A 17913-nucleotide genomic window follows, 5' to 3' on the forward strand; every position below is an offset into this window, starting at 1 on the left:
TGTTCCATTTGGAAGTCAAGGTTGGTGCCACCTAAGTGGGTTCCTGCTGCAAGGAATTTGAGGACATCCTCCTCCTTCATTTGCAGGACATCAAGGGCTCCGGACATTGTGAAAGTTTCCCCTTTAAGTTACGACGGGAACCTGGAAAATAGTCAACAAGCCAGTCCTTTTCATTCCAGCTAGTTAAGTGAACTGGGGTGCAGTCTACTGAGAATGAGATTAACTTCGTATCAACGACTAACAGGTACAATGCCAGCCAGTGAACTAGTCCCTAAACAATTTAGTGAAGAGACCTAATTCACCAACAACCACTACCTATCACAGTAGCAAGGCCAATCCTGCTGAGCAAGAGTGGTATGAAGGCTGGCATAAAACCCAGTTTTGCAAGTAGATGTAGTTAACTGAAAATTAAACCTCAAAGTGCACAGGGCGGTAGTAAAAGTCGTGGATGAACAAAAGTATCAATCGTACTTGAAAAGAGCAGCCACGCTTGAGAATATGCAACAGTAGATACAAAGAGCGGAGCTGTGGACACTTCACATTTTAAAGCAAAATGTTGGGGAGTCACTTCACTTCAGTTTTCCACAAAAGCTTCCCAACAACCTAACAACTCGGACACGGGATAAACAGACCCACAGAATAGCTGCTGTGTATCCGCAGCCAAGTGTCACGCTCCGATGTGATCTTAGCTTGGTCGGCTTTCTGCGCACTCGCGCACCGAACCCCAGCCCTGAACTTCAACACAAGCGCGACCTGGGCCCCGCCTAAGGCATTGTGGGAAGCCGCGCGCCGGACCTCGGCCACGTGCGAAACGCCGCGTCTGCGGCCGAGCGCACAAAGCGAGCCCTGCTCTATCGACCTATCTTCCCTCCTACTCTTAGCACCCCTCATTTGGGCAGAAAGAGTTTCCTGGAGGCCTTGGAGGACGCCGCGGACCCCACAAGGGCCTTACCCAGAACAACGCCGTATGGACCCTTCTCCAGGTAGCGCGGAAAGGACAGACGAGCGGAAATGACGTTTTTATATACGCAGCTATCAGCCAATGGTAACGAGCGGAAGAAGGGCGGAGCTTAGAGGGTACGTAGACGTGGTGAGTTCCTTCTGGAAAGCGAGTCTGGCGGCGCCGGCGTAGAACTCTTAAAGGAAAAGGTCCTAGCTGCTTTCCAGGCACCGAGGCCATGTCCCAGCTGTCAAAATCTCAAACCTGAAAACTAGCCAGAATTTAAGTTCCTACCGCCTTTCTCCCTTTGAATTTAAGTGAGCCCCTAAACTCTCTGTGTTACTTTCTGTAGTATACACACCCGATCCCTTAACCACAAAACCCCCCGTTCGCGCGCTGCAAGATCCTTTGCTGGAGAAAGATGCTCCCTCCAGGTAAAGGTGAACCGCCGATATTGCGACTAGCAGTCGAGTACTTAACCTACAAAGCCACTCCAGCACTCTGCAAAAGCCCAAGTGTTACACGAACCAAAGCTGGAGACATTATTCTCATTTTTTGGAAAAAACTTGAAGAGTATGCAATTCATACTTTTTCTTTTCAAGGTACCTGTCCTAAAAAAAAAAAAAAAGGAAAAGGACTACACTGTCGTTGACGTATGCATAGAGATTGTTTTTACCTCTTTATTAAAAAAAAGAAAAAACAACTCTGCAATATTCTTCAATAGGGAATTAAACACTCAAGATTTACTCCGTCAAATGCAATACCATGAAGTCCTTAAAAATACATGTTTTATTCTTGTTAAGTACCATCAAGACACTGTGCACAGCAACCCTGTGCACAGTGAGGTCCTTTTCATTAAAAGATATTTGGAAAGACATTACCAAATTGTTAATAATTATCAACCCTGGCTGCACTTTAGACTTACTTGGAGAACTTTTAAATATGTCTTGCCCAATCTTACACACACACACACACACACACACACACACACCTCTTCGGGTAATTCTAATGTGCAGTCAGACGGAGAACCACATAGACACCAAAGATTCTAATAAAAGGAGTAGAATATTTGGTGTATATGTATCTCACCACAATTAACATTTTTTTTAAATTAAAAAATGGACATTTTCCCACCATTTTCAGTATTTTTTGAAATTTTCTATGAGCTATACAGATTTTTAAATGGAAACAAAACAAAACCCCACTGCATTTTAACACAGAACTGTCATAAAAGAAAGCAGTACAATTAGTCCTTGCAGTTTAAAGCAGCAGCCCTAGAAACTGCTAGACGGATCTGGAGACATTTGGCTCTCAAATAAAAGGATGACTTTTAAACTTAGCTCTCTGCTAGCTAAATGACTGGCTTCAAGGTTAGGGTTCTGTCATTGCAGGACTTCTCAGGGTCCCTTTTAGGACAACTCCTTCCCCTATGTGCCATTCATTAATACTGTCATTATAACAGCCACAACATTCTATTGTAGTTAAGTTTAGGTGTTTTTTTCTCCACAGTATCTCAAGCTTTTCTCAATAAATTAACTTTGTCCATGAGAACTACCTTAGTGCAGCTATACCAGAAATACCACAATCGACAGGCTTTAACATCGTCTCACAGTTTAAGAGACTAGAATTTCCAATTCAGAGCACTACCTTGATTCCTCTCAGCACTAGACCCAGCATTCCTTTGAGATCTCCAGATGTCTTGGCATCAATCTTCTCTTGGATCTGGGAGTTTCACAGTGCAGGAACCCCAGATCCCAAAGACACACTTTCTTAGTTGTTGTTAAGTGCTGTCATGTTGGTTTTGACCTGTACCGACCCTATATAGGGTTTCCAGGAGTGACTGGTGGGCTTGAACCTCCGACCTTGGGATTCAAACTGAGCATTATCCTACAGTGCCACAGCAGGACTCCTTGGTAGTAGTAGGTCCCTCTGTTGGTTCACATCTCTCTCCTTTTGTCTTTTGTAAGATTTAACACCAAGGCCATATACTTGGGAAACTCCCTTACATAAATCAGGGTTGTGATAGGGTTAAGGGCATTGCAGCCCACCTTAATCCTTTTATTGGTTTATCACATCAAATCATATAACTGCTACTTTAGATCATCACATAACTGCCAAACCCCTAAGAATCATATTTTGGGGGGACACAATTCAATCCATGAGAAGAACTGATCCACATGAGAAAAATTCCTGGCAAGACCATGGGTTGAGAAAAGTTGGAAGATGATGACCATGAAAATGTAGATATTGAAAGCTACTTGCACTTTAAGAATGCTATGACTATCTGTGACCCAGGTTCCGGGATACAGAGGCAAACCACAAATAAATGAGGAAACACTGATAAAATTTACCAAACAAACAAAAAAAAAAAAGTGGAAGATGAAAAACACCTAACATACTAGTTATAATCCACAATGTGGCACCATCTACCCTAGGAGGCACTTGTCAAAGACTCAACTGCCCTCCCATCTCTTAGGCCTTTGTGGTCCTCTGCACAAATTCCTACACCACTTCCCCACTTCCCCACCCCACCCCTCCCAAATCTATGCCACTTTTGATAAGGAAAAACTTTAGAAGCTTCCTTCTGCAAACTCTGATTTTTGGGATTTGTAGAGTAGATTTGTGGAATTAAAAAATGATGGGCTTAAAAATTCTTTTTCGAATATCAAATTAGGACTTTTTTTTTTTTAGCTGCCTTTCCTATAGCATTCAGTGGCTAGCAGAGTCCCTATTCTGATTTGAAACGGAAGAGTCCAGGGACCTGCAATATGGGGTATCTTGCTCCCCTTCGCTTTACCCCTTTGTATGTTACCCAGGTCCATTTTCAGGTCCACGTGGACACCTGTAAGCCTGCTGTGAATTGCTACAGAAGGGCCCTACAGTAGAACCTGCAGTCTACAGTTGGGTTAGACTGTACCCACTTGCAGCTGGTGTTGAGGATTGCTGACTGAGGCAGCTGTTTGTTAGGAATCAATGATGGACGCTGCACTCACAGCCAACAATCTACTAGGGGGGCTCTGATAGCAACAAGCAGACCTCCATAGGGATCTGACCAGTGTGACACTCTCTTCCCCCACTGTCACAAACTGCTACAGAAGGCCCCCCACAGTGGAGTCAGCTCATATAGTCAGCACACTTACCTGCCTCCCTGTGTACCCTATAGCTCAGGTCTCTGAAACCAACAGTATAGACCTCCCTAAGGATCATTTGGGGTCTGCCTGTTCCCCCTTACAGTCACACTGAAGACTGCTGACTGAAGCTACTGTGTGCTAAGAAGCAGGCATCTTGAGTAGAGGCTACACCACAGCCAACACACTACAGTGCTGGATCTAATAGTAAGGCAGACCTCCCTTTATACATTTGGGCTCTGACTACCTCTGTGTTAGCTGCCCTACTGATACAAACTCCAATAGGAAGTGGAATCAGGAAGGGGGTCACCTATGCGGACACTGCTCTCCCAACCACCACACCACCACAGGGTTGCTGAGGCTCTGAAACCAACAAGACAGAGCTCTCAGAGATCCTTCTGGGGTGTGCCAGCCCCTTCTTCCTTCTGAAAGGAAGGAAAGTCAGCTCAGAGATAAATAATGCCAGCTCAGAGATAAATAATCTCTACAGAGCAGAGAAGGAAACCTTGGGCAAAACCGGAGGGCAAACCCATCCCCAAAACGGGCTCAGTGGGTGTACGTATTCCAGGTAAAAATTGATTGCAAAAACAAAAGGAAAGGGAACCATAACAAATTAGAGAACATCAGAGACAGAGAGAGAAGACTGCATCCCTGGTGGACAGATTGATTAGTACATGCTATCTTACCTGTCGCTGTCCCCCGGTACACAAATTGTCCACATTGCCCTCTATGGTGTGTTTGAAAGAGATTTAAAGTTGAAAAATAAAATCTGGAGCTTTCAAATCACGATTAAACCAGGGAGGGGGAAAGGTCCATTACAGAGAGGGAGAGGAAATGGTAAGTAAAGGCAAAAGACTCTGCCTACCTAAGAGTTTATTGCAGAAAGTAGTGCAAACAGAAACACCTTCAGAAATTCCAATACTGAAAACCCAGCAGAAGAAACAAAGAACGGCATGATATCATGATTAAAGATGAACTGAATAAGTTGTTTTTGTTGTTGTTAAGTGCCTTTGAGTTGGTTCCGACTCCTTCCTCGAGACCCTGTATAGGGTTTCCAAGAAGCAGCAACAACTATTATTGGAGTTGTCTATTTCCTTCTTTGGTTATACTATATGGTGGTTATGCTGTGTTGTGGAGTCACTTCCAACTCATAGCAACCCCATATAGAGTTTCTGAGACTGTAATCTTTACGGGGTCAGAAAGCCTCAGATTTCTCCCAAAGAACAGCTAGTAGTTTCGAACTATTGACCTTTAGGTTAGCAGCATGACTCGTAACCATATTAGAGTTTTATTTATGAATTTTGAGGCTATTCCATCGGGAGCACTAGACTGCAAAATCATTTGAACCGCAAGGATGGGTAGTTCAAACCCATACAAAAATGAGTTGGATTCCTTTACACTAATAAAGGGAGCTCTGAAAATGAAATCAAGAGAATGATATAATTACAATAGTCACTCAAAAGATAAATACTTAGGAATAAATTCAACCAGAGAAACAAAAGAACTATACAAAGAAACTATAAAACACTACTGCAAGAAAGCAAACAAGACGTATAAAAAAAAAAAAAAAAAAAAAAAAGGAAGAATATATCATGCTCGTGGATAGGAAGACATAACACTGAAAATGTCAACACTACCCAAAGCAATCAATAGATAATAGTGCGATTCCAATCCAGATTCCAACATTATTCTTTCAAGAGATGGAGAACTTAATTGCTAAATGTACATGGAAAGGAAAGAGACCTCAGATAAACAAAGCTTTACTAAAACAGACCAACAAAGTTGGAGGCCTCGCAGTTCCCAATCTCAAAACCTATTACAAAGGACACAGTAGTCAAATCTATCCACCTACACACAGTCAGCTGATCTTTAACAAAGGGCCAAAACACATTAAATGGGGAAGAGATAGTCTCCTCAACAAAAGGTTGGGGCAAAACTGGAAACCAATTTTCAGAAGAATAAAACATGACTCATATCTCACACCATATACAAAAACAAACTCAACATGAATTAAAGACCTAAATGTAAAACCTAGAACTATAAAGGTCATTAATACGGAGAAACTTAAGGGCTTTGATCCATGGCATAAATACACTATCAAACATAATGGAAAACAAACACTCAACAGAGGCAAACTAGATAACTAAGACCTTCTAAATATTATATGTACTTATGTACATCAGAATATTTCACCAAAAGAGTTAAAAGAGAACCCACAGATTGGGGGGGAGAAATTGACAATAACATATCAGACAAGGGACTACTTTCTAAAATTTATATAACACTTCAACACCTCAAAAAGAAAACAATTCAATTTAAAAATGGGCAGAGGACATGAACAGACACTTCATAAAAGACATTCAGGCAGCCAAGAAACATGAAGAAATAGTCATGATCAGTAGTCCTTAGATAGATGCAAATCGAAACCACAATGAGATTTCCTCTCACCCCAGGATTAGCAGCAAAGATAACAACAACAACCCAGAAAACAACTAATGCTGGCAGGGCATGGAGAAACAGGAACCCTCCTACATTGCTGGTAGGACTATAAAAGGGAGCAACTACCATGAAATCTTTCAACAGACTGACGCAGCACTGCAGGCACTCACTAGTATATTCCAAGAAATTTGGAAGACAACTGATTGAAAGAGATCCATTTGTGCCCATTCCAAAGAGAGATGGCCCAAGAGAATGCAGAAATCATCTAACAATATCATTAGTATCCCATGCAAATAAAATTTTGCTTAAGATAATTCAAAATCAGCTGCAACAGTACATGGACAGGGAACTGACAAAAATTCAAGCCAGATTCAAAAGAGGAATGAAGGATATCATTGCTGACGGATCTTGGCTGAACGTAAAGAATACCAGAAAGATGTTTACTTGTGCTGTGCTAAGGCTTTCTACAGTGACAAACTATGGGGACATTGTGAAGAATGGGAATTCCAGAACACTTAACTGTGTCCATGAGGAACCAGTACATAGACCAAGAAACAGTCGCTTAAAGAGAACAAGGGAACACTGAATAGTTAAAATCAGGAAAGGTGTGCACCTGGGTTGTATTCTTTTTCCATACTTATTGAATCTGTATTCTGAGCAAATAATCTGAGAAACTGGACTATATGAAGAACATGGCATCAGGATTGGAGGAAGACTCATTAACAACCTGTGATTTGCGAGCAATACAATCTTGCTTGCTGAAGCTAAAGAGGACTTAAAATACTGATGAAGACCAAAGACCACACCCTTCAGTATGGGTTGCCCCCAAATGTCACCAAAGATACGTGCCATACTTTATGCCATATCCTCTGGTTGAAAGACCCAAGCATGGGTAATGTTTAAAGCTTTCCAGAAGATTCCAATGGGCAGCCAAGTTTGACTCTCACCTGTGTATCAACTGCATAAACCAGTGATTACCAAGGGGCAGATAAGGAGAACTGAGAAGCTGAAATAATACCTAGAGGCTATTGCAATGAGCCAGCTATTTGGCAGAAGGGATAGTGACAAGAAGGGCAAAGCTGAAAAATGTTGCAAAGAAAGAAAAGCCAGGGTTTTAGAACAGTGATGAATTTAGTAAGGAAGAAGTTGGAAATACAGAATGCTCAGTCCTGGTGTGGAAGGAAGGAGCAGTGTAGATCTCAGCACCCTAGTCATTATTGCCCAGTTTCTTGACTAGAGTCGGTCCCAGGAAATGACTCACTTTGGAACCCTAGTATGGCACTACAGGATAAGCACTGGACTGTTAACTGTGAGGTTGGCGGTTCAAATTCACCAGTTACTCCTTGGAAACCCCTATACAGGGTCGCTATGGGTCAGAACCTACTCGATGGCACTTAACAACAACCTTGGTTTGGGAGATCTGTTTCTAATCTATAAAAATTTGTGGGTAAATTGGAACAGTGCATGCATATGGTTATTTAGCCTTACTTTGTTGTTGTTATTAAGCGCCAATTAGTCAGTTCCAGTGCAACTCATAGTGACCCTGTATAGGGTTTCAGAAGAGAGGTGGGTGGGTTTGAACTGCCTAGTTATCAGTCCAGTGCTTACCTTATAGCACCATACCATACTCCTTACTTTAATGCAAGAATAAGATACCCTGGTGGCATTGTGGGTTAGGCCTTGGATTGCGAGGTACAAGGTTGGCAATTCAAACCCACCACCCACCAACTGCTCCGTGGGAGAAAGATGAGGCTTTGTGCTGCAGTGAAGATTTAATTTCAGATATGCTACATAGGGTCGCAAGGAGTCCAAATAGACTTGGTGGCAGTGGGTTTGAGTTTTCTGGGTTAGTGCAAGAAAGGGGCCCTAGTGGCACAATGGTTTGAAGCACTGGGCTGCTAACTGTAAGGTCACAGAGGTTGAAACCCCCCAACCCCTTCATAGGAGACAGAAAAGGCTGTTAGCTCCTGCACAGATTCACAGTCTCAGAACCCTATGAAGCTGTTCTACTGTCCTATAGGATTGTTATGGGTCAGAATCAACTCCATGGTACTAGGTGGTGGGTTAATTCAAGAAAAGGCTTGAAACCTTTGCAATGATTTGAAAACTGTACTTGTAACCAGTAAAGGAATTGATTGTACTGAAGAGTTCGTTGGGTGTAGGGTTTGGTTCAGCCATTTCAGAGTTAGGGCAATTTACTTAACATGAAAGGGCAAGTTCAAGTTGTCCTTAAGTGAGACATTCCCAACTCTGGGACTTACTATACTTAACTGATCCTCTTAACTGCGGGTGAAAACTTAGGTCTTCGTTTCTGTGGAGAGGAAGCAACTGAGCGAAGAAAACAGAACTTTCATCTCACTCACCAATTTGCCAGTTGAGAAACTTTTATGCCTTTCAGACTTTTCACCTTTTGTCATAGCTCCAATCTTTCATTGCCTCTTCCTGGCAGAGTAGAGATGATCCAAAACCTAAACCCAACTCACTGTCATCATGAGGGCAAAGGGCAAATAAGCCCTGAGGCAGTTCTAGAACCCAGCTGGCCCCTGCAAGCGCTGAGGGAAGGCTGGTTTTATTTCAGCTTGCATAGGCAGACACTGAGAATCATATTCCTTTGAACAAGTTTATAAAGCACTCTAACTACTTCAGACTTGGCCAGACTTGAGGCTTTCTGTCAGGAGCTAGTTGGCTGTCTGTTTCCTAACTCGAGAGAAAAAGGTATATACGGGGAGTGGGAGGAAGGGAGGATCCCTGGTGGCACGGTGGCTAAGCACCCGACTGCTAACCACTGAGTGATATATGGGATCTGCTTGCTCTGAGAAGCTTCGTAAAGGAATGAAATGGAAAGGCGCCCCAAATGGGGGGTAATATTGATAGTAATTGTCCAATCCGAAGATGTCAATACAGGACCATTACATCATTTGCTCTACTATTATGATTGCTTCAAATACTACAATTAAACATATTTTTTTAAAAAAAATCTCCCTTAACTTCAGCCCGAAAGCTTCTTGGATCATGGCCTACTAGGCCTTATCTCTTATTACCAGATGGTTTATTTTCCTTCTACCAAGCTCTGCTTCCGATAATTTGCTTTAAGTCTGAGGCAGAACAGAATAATTTTTAAAAAAAGAAAAGAAAGAGAGAAGGGTAGTGTTTCCTAAGCTGGCTGAAGCCCATGTGGCACTTTCTTTCTGAATTTAAATGCTAGTGAGAATGTAGAAGAGGGAAAAACAAGGTCTTGAAGCCTGAGATATGGCCCAGGGACATTTGCACTCAGTATTCACAAACGCAAATTCCAGTTTCATACCACTGTTGAAATGACCTAAGGAGCTGCTCTGGAATGACTGACTCATGGCAATCCATGTGTGTCAGACTAGAATATGCTCCACAGGGTTCTCAATGGTGGATTGTCAGGAGTAGCCCATCAGGCCTTTCTTCTGTGGTACGTCTGGCTAGAGCCTCAACCTTTCCACACATAACACCCAGGGCCTCTCTTAGTTATCTAATGCTGCTATAACACACATATCACAGTGGGTGGTTATCAAGAACAGACATGTATTTACTGAGTTCAGAAGGCTACAAATACAAATGGAATCTCCATTATCTGTTGGACAGGTTCATTCTGTGAGGTCCTCTCCTGGTCTTGTATCTGCTGGCAATCCTTGATATTCCTCTGCTTGAAGATGATTCGCACGTGTCCTCTATCTTCCTTTAGTGTCTGTGTTCTCCCTTTTACAGTTCAGAAGTGATTAGATTTAGAACCTACCTCCACTGCTATGAGCTCATTCTCATGACAAAAGAAAACCGTTAATTCCAAACAGGAGCACATTTACAAGCCAGGAATGCAACACCTATTTTGGGAGGATATAATTCAATCCACAACCTCCATGTTTAGAGATTCAACTGTCTCATTTTTATCAGGATCATTTGCCCCCAAATGAGGAGCATCTGGAATCCACAATTTACCAACGAGATAAAAGGAGAGAAAAATCTCTATTAGAAAGAAAACCCACACTGTCAGCATCATGTCAGCTCCTCCCTTCCCAGGTGCTGCTGGGCTGGTCCTCCTAGCATTGTCTCTGAGGCCTCAAGATGAAGGAGGCTAAGGCCGTCCTGGTCAAAGACCTGCAGCCCACCTACTCGGAGTCTAAGGTCTTAGGAAGCAGGTACTCCATCCATCAGCTGTGTGTCCAAAGCTATTTCCCCATCTCTCCCAGAGCAGCAGTCTAGTCCTTCTGCTTTTCTACACAGCTTCTCAACACACTGGTGGTTTGGATGTCACTCTGAAATTAGAGCCCTACTTTATTCTGTTCCATACCCCTGACAAAATTCTTAAATAGGATATTGTAACCTAAAACCTAAGGATACATTTATTTTAAACATACATTAATATGCCAAATATTTGCCAGAAACAAAAGAGACACAGATAAAAATTTTGGCACACTGAACTTCAGAAGGTTAGAGGAGTGCTTGCTGGGAGGAGAGGCCAAGCAGGGATGGTGAGTGAGGGAGACTGACTGGCAAAGGGCTGGCCAAATGCAGCTGCATCATCTCGTGAGCAGCTTTGGTGGCAGAGGGAAGGCTGGCAGAGCAGAATCGCATGGGCGACAGGAAAGGTGTGAATTCTTTTCACCCAATGTCCCCTGGAGATAGCGAAATTAGGCTATTTCCTGATAAACAGATATTAAAAGAATTTGTAATGACCAGACCAACTTTATAAAAAATGCTAAAAAGTGTCCAATGGATTGAGAACGAACAGCAGACAACAACCTAAGATTACCATACGTGATAACAACACCCAGAAATCAATCCAGATATAGAAGTATTTAAGTAAAGCAAACTTACAAGACTGATAATAGGGAACCAGAGATATCAATATATATTGAAGTCAACTACAAAGCAAAAAGAGGGAATAGTGCAGACACAGAATTTCCAAATGGCAAGGAAGTCTGGCAGATTTCAAGATAAAATGACTGTTTAATAGCAGGGGGGAAAATTAATAAATTACAGGGTAACCTCAAAAAACAAAACAAAACAATAAACCTGCACATAAGATTTCCGTAAAAGGAAAGTCAGAAAGACTCAGTAAACATTAGCCCAAGAGAAACAAAACGAAAAGAAAATCCACCAACAAAATGAACTCAGCATAGAAAATTATGTGGAACAAAGAATCCAACACCACCACCTAAAACACACACAGAAAAACAAAAACAATCAACTCATACCTATTGATAATTACACTGAATGGATTAAATGTACCAGTCAAGAGATACAAAGAACATAATAGATTTAAAAAAAAAATACAACACAAGAGTTCTTGACCCTAGATGGAGTTCCTATGGGCCTAAGTCTTATCGACATTCAGGACCCTCAATTTAGAAGTAGCTCATGGAGGCCCTTGATGGAACTAGTTTCAGTGTCTGTTAGAACACAGGGCAACTGGGGGTAGGGTGGGTGGCTGGATATGATGGCTTCTGCTAGACCAATGCATGTTTGGTAGGGTGGAGGGTCAGAGAAAAAGAGGAAGACCCCCAACGAGATAGGTTGGCAAAGTGGCAGCATCAGTGGGCTCAAGCGTGACAACGATAGTGAGGTTGGCCCAGGATCAGGCAGTGTTTCGCTCTGCAGTGCATAAGGTCACTGAGTTGGTACTGCCTCGATGGCACCTAACAACAACAACAATGCTAGTCTGGTGGCTCTGCAGGTTCTGTAGATCTGGAGCTGAGCCCACCTGAATTCAAGCACCAAAGCAGTGCATCTGGCCCCTGCTTCACATCGTCCTGACTCACAACCTGGGGACTCTGAGCTCCGGGAGAGCATGGGCTGTGCTAGGAATGGATGAAGGCTTATTGGCAAATGAAAATGTCTAAAACTTATGGTAGTGAATATACCACTTTTTAATGTTAAAGAAAATCACTGAATTGAATGTACACTTGAAATTAGTAAATTGAATGATCTAGAAGGTCCCTGGGTAGCATACACAGTTTGCACTTAACTACTAATCTAAAGATCGACAGTTCAAACCCACCCAATGATGTCCAAGAAAAAAAATGATCTGGAAACCTGTTTCCATAAAGATTGCTGCTGTTATGTGCTTCTGAGTTGGCTCTGACTCATAGTGAAGAGACCCTATATAGGGTTTCCGAGGCTATAAATCTTTGTTGGAGCAGAAAGCCTCATCTTTCTCCCATGAAGTGGCTGCGGGGCTCAAACCACTGACCTTGTGGTTAGCAGTTCAATGCTTATCCTACAGAGCCACCATGCCTACTCCATAAACATTATACCCAAGAAAACCCTACACTCAATTCTACTTTGTTAACACAGGGCTTGCGAGGAGCTGGAATGAATTTGACATCAATTGGTTTTGCTTTGTTTTTGGAATGACTGACTAAATAGAGCTGATAAAAAATGTGTGCTTCAAGGGGCTGAGTAGGTTAAGAGCCAGTCACCCTAGATCTAGTTTATTATTTCAAAACAGAGTGACAATACTATTTAGGTTTTCCAAGCAGCTTCCATTGAAAGAGCTTCCTTGTATTAATCTGAATTTAAGTTCCAGAAAAAATGCCAGAACAACTTTGAGTTGAAACAGTTCAGGGGCCAAGACACCATTTATGTGGACAACATGTATAGGCTAGGAAGCCACTGCCCCCACTCCCCAGAGTCTCGAAAAGTTGACAAGAAGCCAATTAACCTGGTGACAGTTTGAAGACTCAGGTCCAGTGTCCCCACAACTGGAGTTCCTCAGACACAGCAGGTGACCTACAGCTTCTCTGGTCCCATAGGGCATCCACGGAGAATCGTGGTGTAGACGGGTGGTTACATCAGACCACCTGACGGAGCTCTTTCCAGAACTAGTTTGAGCGGGCTTGCAGCCTATGCAAACCTTTCTCCTAACTCCCCAGTGTGATTTCTGTACTGCTGATTCCTCTTTTGTGAGATTTCTGTAGGCTCAAGTCAGATCCATCTATTTTCTACTTGAGTGGGGTCACTGAAGGCGACGTTTCTGCCTGGCTCTTCAGAGGGGGCTTCATCTTACTCCAGAATAGTGAGGTAAAAGCAGCCCATGGCAGAAACCACGCAGGCAATAATAGATCATACCCACCCCTTCCCAGTCTTCTTAGGTCAGGATTTGAGGCCCATCTTGGCCATCATCCCTTCGTAGACTGTCCACGCCATTGCTGCCATCAGAGTTCTGCGGAGGGCCCGGGGGACTCCGCCTTGGAAGAAACCACGCAGCCCATAGTCCTATGATAAAAACTAATGTTAAAATTCCAGAAGCAAAGCAGCAATACAATTAATTATCCTTACATGACAGTGGAGTGTCTCTGTATTACCTCATGTTTGATTCTGACTTTCTAGACTACAAGGCCAAAACTGTGACTGACAGTTCCAAATAGAAAACCAGTTGAACATTTTTTAAAACATGCAATATCTTTTTAGGCTTGCTCTATTTAGATAAATCTACATCTTAGTTGAAAATCTTTACATAAGGTCCTGCATTCCACTTGTGCTCTTCTCCCTTGATGGTCCTAGGGTCCTGTTTCTGGACTGTAAGATTAACTACTCCCCCATTTTTGTTACAAAACTTCTACCTTTACAATTGTTACAGTCACAATTAGTCATGGTAACAATTACTTACTATTGAATCATAAGAATCTTATCCCCATCTCTTTTAACCAGACCCTTCCAGACAAGATGAAAACTATTCAGTGGGGACTGTATCTTCCCCCTCTTGAAATCTTGTAAGCCAGTCACTTCAAGTCTTTATTGCCCTCCTCATTTTAGGTAGCTAATGTCTAAGTTGCCTGTCCCTCTATACCTTGTGCACAGACGGGATAGCATTGATACTTGATGTGAAGACTCTTTCCCTCTCTGTTGGTATTTAGTCACTACGGGTTAATGCGCTGGATAGAAAAATTGGTTTGAACCAAAGATGGTGGCTCAAGCTCACCAGCTGCTCCTCGGAAACACTGTACAGGGTCGCTTTGGGTGGCAATTGACTCTACGGCACTTAACAACAACCTTCATGAGTATAGGTCAGGTTCATTAAATTGTAACAATTTATCCTTGTTTCTTTTATCAAAAATTTTATCTTCCTCTAGTAGATTTCTGATTATCAAGTCATTGAGGCTAGGTCAAATGCGTACTATCTGCAAGTTGGGGTATTTTTGTGTATCTCTCCCCACTTCATATCAGTTGGATGCTTCACTCTCAGTTCTAGCCCTCTGTGGCTATGTCCTTGTTCATGGGCTCAGGTGTCCCCAGGTCTCACCATACTTTGGACCAACCAGCCCTTCCTCTTCACTCTCTCATCTCCAGGTCAATGGGAGTCAATGGACCATGGTTGAACTCAGTCCATTTCTTCACTGTTGCATTTTCCCCTCTTCCACTCACCAGTAGACCAATGTGGTCACCAGCAAGCTTACATGCCTGCTCATGTGTTCCCTTTGAGTTTCAGTCTTAGAGGGGAGTTTGTCCTGAAGAGACTTGACTGCTTGCCTTGATGGCTTCCCGGTGAACAGCTTGCTTATTCTTGTAGTAACCAGTCATACTGCCATTTTTGTTTTGTTTTTTTCTTGATGTTTCTTTGAAGATGTATCTTCTGTCACTCAAGCTGTTCCAGGCTGGTCTGCTTGTCCTTTCTGGTGGGAATGTCCACCTCAGAAGGTTCTGGATGGGACTCAGGATTCCACATAAGGTCTTATACTCTGCAAAGGCTCCACAAGAGGCCTATCTCACTAGGCAAGTTATAGAGCACCTTGTAGGTATTCCAATCAGTTATAGGCTGAAGACGGGCTTACAACTTTTCTCTAATCATGTTTCCCGACATTCCTTTCTATCCCACTCAAGTGTTTATTTTACAACAGTAGGCAAGGGAAACAAATATTCATAAGACAGTCAAGCATCTTAGTATTATTTCCCCTCTTCAAACTATGCCTAGATCCCTGTATCACAGAGGCTGGTTGTTCCAAGGTTAAACTATCACTATTTACCTCTGTCTCACTTAGGCCATGCAAACCTGTCACAGTGTTCCCCTATCTACCTTGTTCTTCCACCTCCTCTCCCTTCTTGTATGGCCATCCCCAATACCCAAACTATGATGTGTCTGCCTTTAACCTGTCACCTGTGCTCTACTGTCACCTCCCTCTAAACCCCCCACCCCAACCCCACTGTTGTGGTTAACTTTTCCCTCCATTTAAGACACTTTATTTTATCCTATAATCTACCGGACTTCTCACCACCTGGATCTCTGTTTCACTATGTTTACCTTGGTTAACACTGTAATTGTTTTGATCAGACTGACCTCCCAGATCCTCTGATTTTGTTCTTACAGTTTTCTTCTGTTCTTGACTCTTCCATTTGTCGATTGAGTTCTGGGTACTCTCTCAGTGGCCCTCACTTTTTATGAATGAAAAACAAAACACTTCTTCCTTCTCCTTCATAATCTGGACTGATTTTCTTATTCCTATTGCATTGGACTCCTGGTGTGGCCCTGTAGGATCAGCACTGGGCTGTGAACCACAAGGTCGGCGGTTCAAATCTACCAGCTTCTCCTTGGAAACCCTGTTGTTGTTGTTGTGTGCTGTAGAACTGATTCTGACTCATAGCAACCCTGTATAGAGTTTCTGAGGAGTGGCTGAGGGGTTTGAACCATCTACCTTATGGTCCAGTGCTGGTCCTAGAGTGCCATACCAGGACTCCTGGAAACCCCATTCAGCAGCACTTACCAACACCAACAACAACAATTGTCCTAAGAATCTCTGGTTGTGTTTTGGCTAAGCACTTTACTGCTAAGCAAAAGGTCTGAAGTTTAAACCCACCAGCTCCTCAGTAGACATAAGACGTGGCAGTCTGTTTCTATGCAGATTACAGATGGAAACCCTATGAGGCACTTCTACTCTATCATATAGCATTGCTAGGTGTTGGAATCAATTCGACAACTATGTGTTTGGTTTGGTTTTATTGGTATCATTCCTGTAATTTTTGTATATATTAAACAACTTATTATTTTCATACTTTTTGATTTTAGGAATACAGAGTAAGAAAGCAAGAACCTAAGCTGTGTTGAGGGGTATCAGACTCACAAATATTTGCTTATATTTAGAGTGAGATTGGAGTCCTGGTATGGTACTTTGGGTTAATGCACTGGACTGCAAGGTCAGTGGTTTAAGCTCACCAGTTGCTCCTCGGAAACCCTATACAGGGTCACTAAGGGTTGGAACTGACTCGATGGTACCTAACAGCAGGGTGAGAATGGTGCATATAGTTACATGTTTCATCTATTGCATAGACAAAGTGAGAAGTGCCGAAAAATCTAAAGGCACCAAATTTATCTTTAGCATGGACATTCAGTTTACAGTAACCCAGTAACTTTTAAATACAAGCACACCTCAGAGATAGTGTTGTGGGTTCAGTTCCATACCAATGCAATAAAGCGAGTCAGCTGCATGTGTTTTTGTTTTCCCAGTGCATGTTAAAGTTATGCTTATAATAACTATATAGCCTATTAAGTATGCAATAGCATTATGAAAGTTTGAGATATTGTGAGAATTATTAAAATGTGACAGAGACTAGGGAGCACATACTACTGAATTAAGGCACCGAAAATGACTCAACATAGGGTTGCCACAATCCTTCAAATCATAAAAAACTTAGTCTGCAAAGTGCACTAAAGTGAAGTGCAACAATACGGGGCTTCAAAGAGTTTATTGAAAAATTCCATTATCTTTTGTGTAGTTTTCAAAATGTTTTGTAGTCTGTGTATTCCCTGAATTAGTGCCCTCACATTTGTCCCTATTTTTTCATTGATGGACTTCATAATGCTGGGATTCACATTTAGGTCTTTAATCCATGTTGAGTTGGGTTTTATATAAAGTGTGAGGTGAAGGTCTTGTTTCAATCTTTTGCATATCACTTTCCAGTTCTGCCAGCACTATCTGTTGAAGAGACTATCACCTCCCCATGTGATATATTTAGGTGTTTTATCAAAAATCAGTTGGCTGTATGTACATGGGTTAATTTCTGGATTCTGAATTCTGTTCCATTGATCTATGTATCTTTCATTGTACCAGTACCAAGCTGTTTGGCCACTGTGTAGCAAATTTTGAAGTCGGGGAGTGAGAGGCCTCCAGCCTTATTCTTCTTCTTAAGCAGTGCTTTGCTTATCCTGGGTCTCTTTCTCTTCCATATAAATGTTGTAATTGTTTTGTCCATCTCTTTGAGGAATGTTGTTGGAATCTTGATTGGGACTGCATTATATGTGTAAATTGCTTTGGGCAGTATTGACATTTCACAATGTTAAGTCCTCCTATCCAGGAACATGGTACATTCTTCCATTTTTGTAAGTCTCTTTTGGTTTCTTGTAGTAGCGTTTTGTAGTTTTTTGTATAAGTCCTTTGTTTCTCTGGT

General features: G+C 42.2%; 2 protein-coding genes across 2 annotated transcripts in view; both read right to left on the bottom strand.

The window, feature by feature from the left end:
• LOC102840239 (40S ribosomal protein SA-like) overlaps nucleotides 1-1180 on the bottom strand; it is a 4716-nt gene extending 3536 nt beyond the window's left edge. The window contains exons 1-2 of the mRNA XM_006869178.1: nucleotides 1029-1180; nucleotides 637-820 (exon numbers count right to left, since the gene is read on the bottom strand). Of these exons, the coding sequence (XP_006869240.1) occupies nucleotides 637-820; nucleotides 1029-1180 (336 nt within the window). The remainder of the gene's footprint in view (nucleotides 1-636; nucleotides 821-1028) is intronic.
• A 12446-nt stretch (nucleotides 1181-13626) lies between these two features.
• Nucleotides 13627-17913, bottom strand: part of SLC25A38 (solute carrier family 25, member 38) — a 17234-nt gene continuing 12947 nt past the window's right edge. The window contains exon 7 of the mRNA XM_006869125.1: nucleotides 13627-13749. Coding sequence (XP_006869187.1) covers nucleotides 13627-13749 — 123 coding nt within the window. The remainder of the gene's footprint in view (nucleotides 13750-17913) is intronic.

This window comes from Chrysochloris asiatica, unplaced genomic scaffold (assembly GCF_000296735.1).
Source record: "Chrysochloris asiatica unplaced genomic scaffold, ChrAsi1.0 scaffold00127, whole genome shotgun sequence".
NCBI lineage: Eukaryota > Metazoa > Chordata > Mammalia > Afrosoricida > Chrysochloridae > Chrysochloris > Chrysochloris asiatica.